General features: G+C 54.5%; 1 protein-coding gene across 2 annotated transcripts; it reads left to right on the plus strand.

The window, feature by feature from the left end:
- On the plus strand, positions 1-11,853 carry BAP1 (BRCA1 associated protein 1). Of its 2 annotated transcripts, none has more exons than XM_057374785.1 (17): positions 1-105; positions 2,439-2,468; positions 2,567-2,621; positions 3,250-3,382; positions 3,743-3,862; positions 4,326-4,387; positions 4,454-4,596; positions 5,140-5,218; positions 5,881-6,004; positions 6,314-6,431; positions 6,737-6,924; positions 7,270-7,403; positions 8,006-8,478; positions 8,601-8,761; positions 9,459-9,551; positions 10,071-10,143; positions 10,421-11,853. In XM_057374785.1, exons 1-17 carry the CDS (start codon positions 69-71, stop codon positions 10,552-10,554), a joined length of 2,157 nt encoding a protein of 718 aa, XP_057230768.1. In that variant the 5' UTR covers positions 1-68; the 3' UTR covers positions 10,555-11,853. The 2 variants fall into 2 exon arrangements, with proteins under 2 accessions (XP_057230768.1, XP_057230769.1); XM_057374786.1 differs by having other exon boundaries at positions 8,601-8,707.
- The last annotated feature ends 43 nt before the right edge of the window (positions 11,854-11,896 follow it).

The raw sequence follows: 11,896 nt of genomic DNA on the forward strand, positions 1-11,896 counted from the left end.
CATGGGAGCGCGACGGCGGCCCCCTCAGTCGGGGCTGGACATGGCGGCGCGGCCCGGCCCGCGGGAAGATGAATAAGGGCTGGCTGGAGCTGGAGAGCGATCCTGGTGAGCGGGGGCACGGCACTGCGGCGGGGGCAGGCCTGGGCGCGGGCCGAGGCACGGGGCGGGGCGGCGAGGGGACTCTGAGGGATACCCGGGGAGCGGGGCCTGGGCTGGGGAACGGGTCAGGGAGACTCCAGGGGCCGGCTGGGGGTGTGGGGTGCACGGGTGGAGTTTTGGGGGGTGGGATGTGTGGTGCATAGGTAGAGTTGTGGGGAGGGGCTGGGGGTGGAAGGTGTACCGGTAAAGTTTGGGGGCTGCGGATATGGTGTGTACAGGTGAAGTTTTGGGGGTGTAGGGTGTACAAATGGAGTATTGGAGGGAGTAGGGTGTACAGGTGAAGTTTGGGGTGTGAGATGTGGGGTGCGGGAGGGCGGCAAAGATGCTGAAGAGCCGGGCATAGAGAAACTGTGAGCAGGCGGGTCACAGGCGTTCCCTTCGTGCTGCCTGGAAGGTGCATTCGGTGCTGGAGTCCCGGAGTTGTGTCCGAGGTTGGGATTTGAGAGCCAAAGCTGGTGTCGGCTGGGGCATTGTCCCAATGTTGTTTTAACCGTGTGAATCGCTGTAGGGTGGAATGGGGTGGTCCTGTGGGAGGCTGGGAGCTGCTCTCTAGGATGGGGTGGTGAGTTTTGGACGCTRTGGGTGAGGAAATTGGACCTCTGGAATTACACTTGTCTGCTGCACTCAGCACAGCGTTCTGTCTGCTGTTGGTGTCCCAGTCACCCCCAGTTTTGCTGCTCTTTATCCTCTTTACTTGGGAAATGCTGAAATAATTTCCATCGTGTCCTTCATCATGGCAGAAAATCCCAGGACGTGGTTTGGATTCCCACAGCTGGGAGGGAAGGTTGTTTGCTTGGGAGATAATCTGGGCAGGGGCAGGTTTTGTTGGTGGCAGTTGGGATGCAGGGGTGGCAGATGGGACAGATCTTAGGAGTGTACTGCTCTCAGCTTTCACCTCATCCCATGAATTGAGTATCTTCTCACTGCTTCTTGCCTTGGGGTTTGGGATGGAATTTCTGGGTGCTTTACTGGTCAGGAAGGGTTGGTRGATCCAGGTTTGGGCTGGCTGCTGGGCTGGGTGGGGAGGAGAGCTTTGGGAACATCCAGGCWGCTGCCATGGTGTTATGTGTGCATGGGGACACCAGAATGTGTCCCAGCCAACCCATACAAATTGGGATGGGTGTTTGAGTGTTCCAGGAGAGGTGTCAGCAGCAGGACTGTGCCTTTTGAGGATGGTGAGGTAATACAAAATACTGATATATATATATATATATATATATATGTATATATAACTGAAAAAAGTGGGGTTGGAAGGGACCAGGAAGGTGCTGTGGTTTGGTGCAATAGCCTGGCACAATGAACAGGCTCCCACTTGTTTGAAGCATGTTATTTCCACAGCGTATTTCTTCTCACTGGCAATTTTGTAAGAAATACAATGTTTTCTGCTAAATTAAAGAAGACTTTTGCTCCCAGGAGTTCCCTCACTGTTTTAATCATTTTAACTTTGGTGTGGAAGCCCCTTGGGCTCTTCTAAATGGAGCCACATGCATCCGGGTCCTTAAATCCATTGCTTACAGGGATGTTTCTCAGGATTTAATCCTTCTTATTGGTATTCCCTGGCCTTCCTTGCAGGCTTTCAGCAGCCTTTATAAGGGAGCTAAAAAAGCAGATTTGTTATTCCAGTCTCGAACTYGCTAACTCCACGTGCAGAGTGACTGCCTGAAAATTGGGCTGACTGCCTTTGCTTCAGYATCAGAATGGCAACTGCTGCTCATTGCTGATGTCTGACAATCCTTGTTTTCTTGCTGGTTATGTCCTCCTGAGTTTTGTMATCACTGGAGACAGACTGCTGGATTTGGTTTCCCCGAAGAGCCTTTCAACCCTTGGACTTCCTCACAGCCCTGTTGTTGTGATCTGGATTTTCCCTCACTGGCTTTCACTAACAAAAACAGAAATTATCTTTCTTAGAAATTATATTTAAAAAAAATATCCTGTGATCTCTTCATCCATTTTCCTCTCTGGTTGCAAGCATGTGTGTGTGATTTAGGTGCTSTCTGCTGCTGCTGCTCACTTGGAAGGTCATCTGCAGTGGGTCAGGATGCATTGGGCTCTGGCAGGAAGGAGTTGGTTCAAGTCCTCTTGAGGAGGAGGATGATGAATGGGATGGAGGGGTGAAGGGAGTTGGGTCTCCACTGTTGGGACTCTTGTGCCACTCTGCTGTGGAGTTTCTGGCTGTGCCTTGGCCTGGGGCCATGTGAGACTCTCAAGGGAAGATGACAGCAGATTTTCCCTCTGCTCTCTTYCAGCCAGAAATAACCTATTGGTTTTGTTCCTTTCAGGTCTTTTCACACTCCTGGTTGAAGATTTTGGTAAGTCCAAGAAACCTTTCTGGGAAGTCGTTTTTGTGCTTAACATTACTCTGTCCTTTCTGGTGGGCCTTACACCAGCTTCTCTCCTTTGTCTGCAGGGGTCAAGGGAGTGCAGGTGGAGGAGATTTATGATCTGCAGAGCAAATGCCAAGGGTAAGTCYGAGACCTGAGCGTGTGAGTTTTGTTAAGTAGAACGTTTTGTGGGCCTGGGAACTCATTCAGAGGAGCCCATGGGAGCTTGTCTGTCGTGGAGGTCAGTGCTGTAAGTGATTGACCAGGAGGGCTTCATCAGGTTTGGGGGACACACTTCAAGGGATTCATCTCCCTCTCACCATGGGGAGCTGATGTGCTTGCAGCTTGAGCTTTCTGCCAGCCTTGAGCCTGTGGCTTCTTAAAGGCCATTGCTGAATTCCTAGCAAGRATGAATCCAAGTGTAAAAGGAGAGTCATTCAGTGGCCAGGCACTATTCAGTCAGTGTCCAGWGGGGAATTTCCCATTTCTCTGTCTTCAGTCTCTTAAGACTTGTCAAACCCCAAAGTTTTCAAGCGTGATTGTTGGCTGAGCCTGGAGCATCAGTGCAGGAGAGTGTCCTCAATAATGTCAGGCTGGGGGCATTGTGGCAGGGATGGTCACTTCCAAAAAGATGTCACTGCTCGTTCTGCTTTTCCTCTCTATCATTGCTGTGTCCACGGTTTGAAATGGAACATTTCTGATGCTGGGCAGAGCAGCCTCACTGGTGTGCTTGGTCCCGAGTGCTGCAGCTGCTGACTTCTCTCTGCAGCCCTGTGTATGGGTTCATCTTCCTGTTCAAGTGGATTGAGGAGCGCCGGTCCCGCCGCAAGGTCTCCACRCTGGTGGATGAGACATCGGTGATCGACGATGACATCGTCAATAACATGTTCTTTGCTCACCAGGTAGGCTGCAGGCAGGGGGAAGGTGTGTGTGTGTGGTGTCAGTGTGGCACTGAGAGGCTGCACTGATCTTGCTGGTCATGAGGACAGCTCCTCCTTCCTGGAAGGGTCCTCTCTGAGCTCCAGGTTGGAGGGAATCCAGTCAGGGCTGGGAGACTGTGACCTGCACTGTGAGCAGATGCTCATGGGGCTCACCAAGTGATACTGACCTTCTTTCCTGTGAGAGCTGAGGTYGGGTTGCTGTTCTCACAAGCACTGATGGTTCTTGCACCAGTGCTTTCAGTTGATTGCTGTCAACACTGAGGAGCTGTTGCAAGGCTGCCTTGTTGCTGCTGTTTAAGCTGCCCTTGTGTTACTCTCCAGCTGATTCCCAATTCCTGTGCCACCCATGCCCTGCTGAGTGTCCTCCTGAACTGCAACAATGTCGACCTGGGCCCCACGCTGAGCCGCATGAAGGATTTCACCAAAGGCTTCAGCCCTGAGGTAGGGGCAGGATCGGGCAGGGCWGTGCAGGGGTGACACACGTGGCTCTGCCTTTCGCCCCCTCTTGGGGTGATGCTCTAAATGAGCTGGATCCTTTCCTGTGCTCTGTGGCTGCATGCTGTAGCAGGATTGCCTCTTCTCTCTCATACTTCTGCCTTGCCTTGCTCAGAGTCTCGGTCCCCTTGGGCTGAGCCCTCTGTCTTATTACTCCCTGTAATCAAAAGTCCTCCCTCCTCCCTTCAGACCTACTGTGAAGTCTGTGTTGTTATCCAGATATAATTTATTGATTAGAAATTGTGTGCTCTTTCCATTTTGGGCTTTACCTGTAACTCAGAAGAGCAGAGGGTGTGCCTGAGGGTTTCTGTCCTGGTCCTGTGGATGGAGGGCATGGTGAGGTGGTGGGTGAAGCATTTTGTTTGTTCCCTGTCACGTCTCAGCTCTTCTCTCTTGCTGTTGGCTGCAGAGCAAAGGCTATGCCATCGGCAATGCCCCGGAGCTGGCCAAGGCCCACAACAGCCATGCCAGGTGAGTGAGGGGGGTCTGCAGCTCACTCTGTGGAGGAGGCAGACTCTCCATGACCTCTCCTTGCAGGCCAGAGCCACGGCACTTGCCGGAAAAGCAGAATGGGATCAGCGCAGTGCGGACCATGGAGGCTTTTCATTTTGTCAGTTATGTCCCCATCAAGGGAAGGCTCTTTGAGCTGGACGGGCTGAAGGTCTATCCCATTGACCACGGTAAGAGCCCACCTGTCCTTGCTTGTTCACACATGTGAAGAGCACCCTGGTGTATCCAAATGTATTGTTTTCTGTTGCCTCTTGGTGTTAACCAGCATTAGTAGAGAATCACTCTAATRTGTGTCCTGAGTTTTGACAGTTCATTTTGGAGCCTGTGTGCCGGGGATTGTGCCTGGAAGGCAGTTATTTCTGAATGCTTGCTTTTGTTTTTCCAGCCTTGCTATTTTCCTCCCTTGTTGCTCAGAGCCATGAAGTCCTTCAGTTCTGAAATAGATTACCCTTGCTCTACCAAGTTATCTCCTCTCTTTGTCCTTGTGCCAAATAACCACTGTATTGAGGCACTAGGCCCCAACAGGTCCCAGTGAGCTGCCCAGGTTACTCCCTTCTCTTAMAACCTGACTGCTCAGTTCTGTCTTTCAGACAGTTTTTTATCCCTGCCAGGTTTCTGTGTGTCAGCCCTTTTGGTGAGGTACCCATTTCATGTACTTGGCTTACTTAAGCATGGCAAGCTTTGCTAAGTCCAGCTGTGTCTCGTTGTCACAGGGCCATGGGCAGATGAYGAGGAATGGACAGACAAAGCCCGGAGAGTCATCATGGAGCGCATTGGCTTGGCCACTGCAGGGTAATGTCCTGGGCAATGGGGCAAGCACTGGCCCCTTGCTATATTCCCCTGGATTGTTTGTACTGTGGTGTCTGAGTGGCAGGTTGTGGAAGTGGGGATGGAGAAGGTTGGCTGTGGAGACATGCAGGTGCTCTGCTTCTTGCCTTCTCTTGCCTGCAGAGCGTGCAGAGAAGCCACATTCCCTGTGCAGTGCTGAGTCCCTGCAAATGCTGCACAGCATTAAGAGTGGCCTGGTTAGGTCCCTGTTAGCTCAAGTCCTTAGGARAAGGAGTGGTGTTTCTGGTCTTGAGCTGGGCCTCTTGGATGCTTGGCCATGAGGGTGACAGAACTGGCACAGGTTGCCCAAAGATGTGGAATCTCCATCTTTGGAGATGTTCAAAAGCTGTCTGGATGGTGTCCAGGTGACCATCTCTGGGTGATCCTGCTGGAGTAGGGACTGGAACAGATGACCCTCACAGGTCCCTTCCCACCTCAACCAACCTGTGACTGTGAAGAGTGTTTTGTGTGGTAGCTGAAGCAACACTGCACTGCTTCATGAGCCACTGTGAGGTTCCCTTGGTTTTGGGGAGAAGTCTTGKGTGTGTTGGTGCTAAACGCCTGGGCAGGAGGTGGGGATAGGGCTGTCACCACAATCCCATGGCTGAGGCTCTGCCATCCTGCAGGGAGCCATACCATGACATCCGCTTCAACCTGATGGCCGTGGTGCCTGACCGGAGGATGAAGTATGAGTCCAAACTGCACATCCTGAAGATGAACCGCCAGACTGTGCTGGAAGCCTTGCAGCAGGTAGGTCAGCTCAGGCCCTGATGGAGTGCAAGGCTGGTGGGGGAAATAGTTGTTTTCAGGGCATCTCCCTGTGCTGCCAGGGCCCTGGTGTGGGGGTTTGTTTGGCCTTGGAAGAAGTCTTGTGGGAAGAGGAGATAACCAGCCTTGTCACTTGGCTGTTGCTGCTCACCTGGGAGRTGGCTCTGTCAGTTGTGTGCCTCAGCACTTGGTGTTGGCTTACTCTCATGAGCTCTGCCATGCTTGAGTGGGAGGGGTGTGCTTTGGGTCATTCCTGGTCCWCATGCAGTTTCTGTGTCGTTTGCTTTCAAGCTTATCCGAGTAACTCAGCCTGAGCTGATCCAGACCCAGAAGTCTCAGGAGTCTCAGCCTGCTGAAGAGACAAAGCCAGCCAGCAGCAAGACTGTGACTCCAGAGAGCACCCATCCAGGTAGGACCTCATACCATCAGTGTTGCCAGCCTGGCCTGCCGTGGAGTGAGCACAGGGTGGTGGCAACAGTTGGCTGACCTGGAGCTCGGGGCAGTTTTGTTGTCAGCTTTGCTTTCTTTTCTGCAAACCCTGCTCCATGCGCACTCTGCTGGGGTGTGGTGATGCCTCTGTGCCTTGAGGTTGTTGGAGGGAYACAAAGCTTGAAAGTGGGAGGGCAGGACAGCTGGAGGTGTAAGAGCGCTAGGGGACATGGAGTAAAAAGTGACAGTGCTGGTGTTGAAAGGCTGTGCTGTGCTTTGTGGCAGATGGCACTGATGAACCCACCAACCAGGGCCACCCCGCTGCCACRCCGAGCCCACCCAGCAAATCCAAACCGGTGCCAAAGACGTCAGTGAGCGGCATCAACGGGGCCCCTCCAGCAAACCCCAACCCCATTGTGCAGAGACTGCCGGCCTTCCTGGATAACCACAACTATGCCAAGTCCCCCATGCAGGTAGGCTAGAGCTCCAGGCCAGCAGCACACCTGATTCAAGCTGAGCTCTTTGCCTGGAGTCCCTCACCTCTGTGGGACCATGGCTGTCAGCCAGCCTAAGCCTGGCCCTGCCTAGCAGCCAGCCTGGCCCAGCACTAACCCAGGCTGGAAGAGGAGAGGGTAGATCAAGACTGACCTGACAAAGGAGGTTAACCTTAATGTGGGTCAACTGAGCAAGCTTGGGAAGGGTCCCTGTTTGCTCTCCAAAGGAACAAGTCCTGGTGTTGGGCTGGATCAAGGATGTATCCACTGGGCTCTTCCTTCYTGCCCGGCTGCCAGCAGACCTTCAGCAATGGTATTTTGCAGGAGGAGGAAGATCTTGCAGCAGGAGTGGGTCGAAACCGGGTCCCAGTTCGACAGCATCAGCAGTACTCAGACGATGAGGATGACTATGATGATGATGATGAGGAGGAAGTTCGTAACACCAACTCAGCCATCAGGTGACAGCTTGAGCTGAGGGTAGGGGGCGGGGAGCTGACATTTGCMGAGCCGTCAGTGAAGACTTAAGTGTCTCTTTCCCTAGTGCTTGATAGTTGTGGTTTTTTTCTTCACCTGCCGTTTTACTTTTCACTCACTGGATTTTGTGAAGTTCTTCTGTTGCTCTTCACAGTCAACTCTGAATTTCAGGTGCCTTGAGAGTAACTGTACTGGCAGTAGGCTTTGGGGCTTTGAGGAACTTCGGTTCCATGGTGCCGATTGCCAGTTCAGCTCCKGGTGGCAGTGTTGGTGTGTGTGGACTGCTGCGAAGATCAGGAAGTTGGGGTCACAGCAAGGGTGCTCTGGGGGCTTTGGAAGAAGAGCAGGGGGTACACAGCACCCTGTGCTTCCCAGCAGTGTAGSAGTCCTTGGGACTGAGTGGTTTGAGTGGTGCCAGCGTGCTGCAAGAAAAACTGATGGCACTGGGAGTGACCWGGAAGTGTTTCAGACCTTGTTTCATCCCAGCAGGCAGCCTGGACTGCTGAGCACAGAGCTGGCAGTGTCTGTGCTGGGCCCCCAGCTCCTTCCACCAGCTACTCACCTTCCCTACTGTGTTCCTGGGCAGGTACAAGAGGAAAGGGCAAGTGAAGCAAGAGCATGTGGCAGGGGCCGCAGATGGCCAGCTCTCCGTCCTGCAGCCCAACACCATCAATGTCCTGGCTGAGAAGCTGAAGGAATCTCAAAAGGATCTTTCCATTCCCTTGTCCATCAAGACGACTGGTGGGGGTGCTGCTGTGGCAGTGGTCACCCACTCCCAGCCCTCCCCCACCCCCAGCAACGAGAGCACGGACACTGCCTCCGAGATTGGCAGCGCCTTCAACTCCCCACTGCGCTCTCCCATCCGCTCGGCCAACCCCACRCGCCCCTCCAGCCCCGTCACCTCCCACATCTCCAAGGTGCTGTTTGGAGAGGAGGACGGGCTGCTGCGCATCGACTGCATGCGCTACAACCGCGCCGTCAGGGACCTGGGGCCCATCGTCAGCTCGGGGCTGCTGCACCTCACCGAGGATGGCGTGTTCTGCCCGCTGGCTGCTGTTGGTAAGTGCCTGAMAGCTTTTGGGGGTGACATTTCCCATGTGGTGACAGGACAGTGTCCTTTGACTTTGGGAGTGGATGCCAGTCCTTTGCGATGCCTCCTAACACTTCCCTCCCGTGTGTAGATGGGGGGAAAAACTCCCCCTCTTCCATCAAACCTGGTGAAGAGACSGCGGTCGCGATCAAACTGGAGGAGAAGGAGGGCACTGAGGCCAGTGACAGCAAAGAGAAGGTGGGACTTGGCAGGACCAGTGATCACCCTGGGGGGGAAAAGTATTCTCCCAAGGTGAGTTTTGTGCTGCGACAGCCCTGGGAACGTGGAGCTCACCCGGAGGCGCAGCAGCGCTGGCAGTGACCGAACCGCATGTGCACGCTGTCCCCTCGCGTGTCGTCGCAGCCGTGCCTCGAGGCACAGGGCAGTGCAGGTTTTGTGCCTTGCGTCATCTCGGGGACCTTTGCCTTGGCAGTGGGCACAGCCTCTGTCTGCAACTGAGACATTCAGCYTGCTGTTCTCTCCTCTGGGCCAGGGGCTGGTGAGACCCTGCATTCCCAAGTCGCAGTCTGCTGGTAACTTCATAGCCTGTCTGTGCCCTCCAGCCAGGGACAGGACCAGGCTCAGGCAGCACAACTGCACCAAGGGCTCCCTGGAGGAGAGCTGGCTAGAAACTGCTACTCCAAAGGGAAGTCTTCAGATTTTATTTTTGAGGGGAAGCAGGCCCTGGGGTTTTTTTCTGGGACACAGGCAGCCCTTCCCCCTGTCCCAAAATCAGGTATATGGGGTTGGGGCAGAATCCACCTTCCCTGGGACCGGCCATAGTGATTTCCCTATGATTAACTGCTCTCTTTGTTTTCCCCAGCAAGTGTTTTTCCTTTGACGAATCCTCCCTTTTCTAGCACACAGAGGAATACCTGCCAGCTCACCCTGCTGGCTCCTGGGAAATGGCTGGGTCTGTGCTCACGTTTGGTCTACTTGATTCTGGTAGGAGCTGCTGGCACTGCTCAAGTGTGTGGAAGCAGAGATTGCAAACTATGAGGCCTGCCTGAAGGAGGAGGTAGAGAAGAGGAAGAAATTCAAGGTGTGTTGGTGGCTTGTTTGCATTGCTGATTAKCTCCCTGAAGGCTTTTGGCAGGTGTTTTTATGTGAAGATGGAGGGAGCTTGGTTCAGCTGAGAATGGTGATGAGGAGCATTCAGAGTCCCTTCCTTGTTACCAACAGCTCAGCAGGGCAGAGCTCTGACCAGGGCAGACCACAGCCCTGGGGCAGCACTGACAACCTGGGGGAGGGTGATACMGTGCTGGGATGAACATCAGCACTGATAGGAGGCAAGGGGGAGTCTGCAGAGATGCCTGCCCTGCCCACCCTCGCCTCCTGCCAGCAGCCCTTTGTGGAACATGCTGGCATCTGAACTGGGATGGAGACAGTCCCACTGTGCACTGGCCCAAGATGGGTTGGGGGGGGGGGGGTCCCTTCCTGCTTCAGTTTCCTTAGCCTTTGGGCTGGGTCAGGCATGCCAGTTCTTTGTCCTGTTAACCTTGAACTCTCCTCTCTCCCTGCCACCTGCTTGTGGATTAATTGTGGATTTGTCTCTTTGTAGATTGATGACCAGAGGAGAACCCACAACTATGATGAGTTCATCTGTACCTTCATATCCATGCTGGCCCAGGAAGGTGAGCTGTTCTCAGGGGGCAGAGGATTTGGGTTCAGCTGGGGGAGCTGCACTGAGCATGATGGAGCAGTTCCTGGGGAGCCCTCCCTGCCTGGTCCCTGCTTCTGCCAGGCCTGGAGCACAGGGTGATGCTCAGTCTGGGAAGCCACRGGTCTCTGTCCTTGCGATTTATAGTCCCAGGAGGTGCCCACTGATGGCTTTTGAGTGAGAGAGTAAGGGCTGCCCTCTGGCATGGGCATTCCCAGCACTCCAGGCCTGTGTGTGTGCTCTCCCTGCAGGCATGCTGGCCAGCCTGGTGGAGCAGAACATCTCAGTGCGCAGGCGGCAGGGAGTCAGCATCGGCCGCCTGCACAAGCAGAGGAAGCCGGACCGCCGGAAACGCTCCCGTCCCTACAAAGCCAAGCGCCAGTAGCCAGGGAGCTGAGACTGAGAAACAGCAGCTGGCCTTTGGGCACTGGCACTTGGATCCATGTTACCCTTTGCCCAAGGAAGAGGGACCACAGTGACAAGCCCTTGGCCCAGGTGGAGCCTGGGGACAAAGGGAAATGGGGTTTTTCTCTGTGCCTGAGCTGAAACGCATGAAGCTGTCTGGCGGAGTCCCTGCAGCAGAAGGGAATCCAAAGTGCTCAGCTCCTCGACCATGCTATGGGAGCACCCAGACACTGTGGCCTCTGTCTCAGCACCCTGGCTGAGGACAGTGACAGGAGGGRAAGAGCCCACCCAGCTGGGATGGGTCTGGCGTTGTGGGAAGGCTGGCAATGCCCATGTGAGGCTGTGCTGGTCACAGCTGGCTGTGGCTTGTGTCCTCCTGCACCTGGGCCTTCAGCTGTGTGCTTCCCTGGGATGTTCATGTCTGTGTTTTCTATCCTCCCTCCCTTCCCCAAACTTATTTTTGTTCCTAACCCAGGCTTTGGCCATTCTGAGCAAGGTGGCWCCAGGACCTGCACCCATCCTGCACTGCACTGCCCAGTGCCCTGTGCTGGCCGAGCTTCTGGGAATGGTGACACCTTCCCAGGGTAGCTTGGCTCCCCAGTGGGCCATGGCAGCTCTGTTGCTGGATGAGGGTGGGTAGGCTTGTCTGTAGAGCTGAGCCTTGTGCCCTCCCTTCTGTGCTGGTGCTGGGGGTGGCCCGTGCCTCTTGCTGCCCAGGCTGCTCTCCTGGAACCAGGCTCTGTGGCCCTGGCAGTGCCTGTGAGCACACAGCATTGCAGCAGGCCCAGTCCCCAGAGAAACCCCGTGAATTATGAACAAACCAGGTGCATATGGTGGCCTTTGTGGTGCTGGGCACGGTGCCAAAGTGGACACTGGATGTGGCTTGGTGAAGCCTCTCGGCAAGGGGAGAGGTGGCTGGTTGCTGCAATGGTGGAGATGTGATGGAGGTAGCAGTGGAGAGAGCCCACAGTTCCTCATCTCCCTGGCTTGCTGCTACCCAGAGCTTGCTGGTGCAGCCTGGCTGCCTCCTGCCAGCCCCAGGCACCTGGCAGAATTCTGAAATGTCAAGAGGTGAGCACAGCTCTCYGCAGATGTCCTGGGGCAGAGCTGCCACAGGAGAGGACTGAATTTTTCAATATGTGTACAGATCTTGACTATGGAATGAAACAGTTCTTTTGGTATTTGTTGAAGGAAAGAAAATCTTTCTGTCTCTTGCTGTGTCTAATATCAAGTGGTGTAAATAATGGATTTGTCTGAAGCAATAAAGCTATCTTGTAATGGCCAGCCACGGAGGAGGTGTGGGAGGGAAGGAGGTGGGGGGG

The sequence above is a fragment of the Malurus melanocephalus genome, unplaced genomic scaffold (genome assembly GCF_030028575.1).
Source record: "Malurus melanocephalus ecotype Western Australia unplaced genomic scaffold, MMel_1.1 scaffold_233, whole genome shotgun sequence".
Lineage (NCBI taxonomy): Eukaryota > Metazoa > Chordata > Aves > Passeriformes > Maluridae > Malurus > Malurus melanocephalus.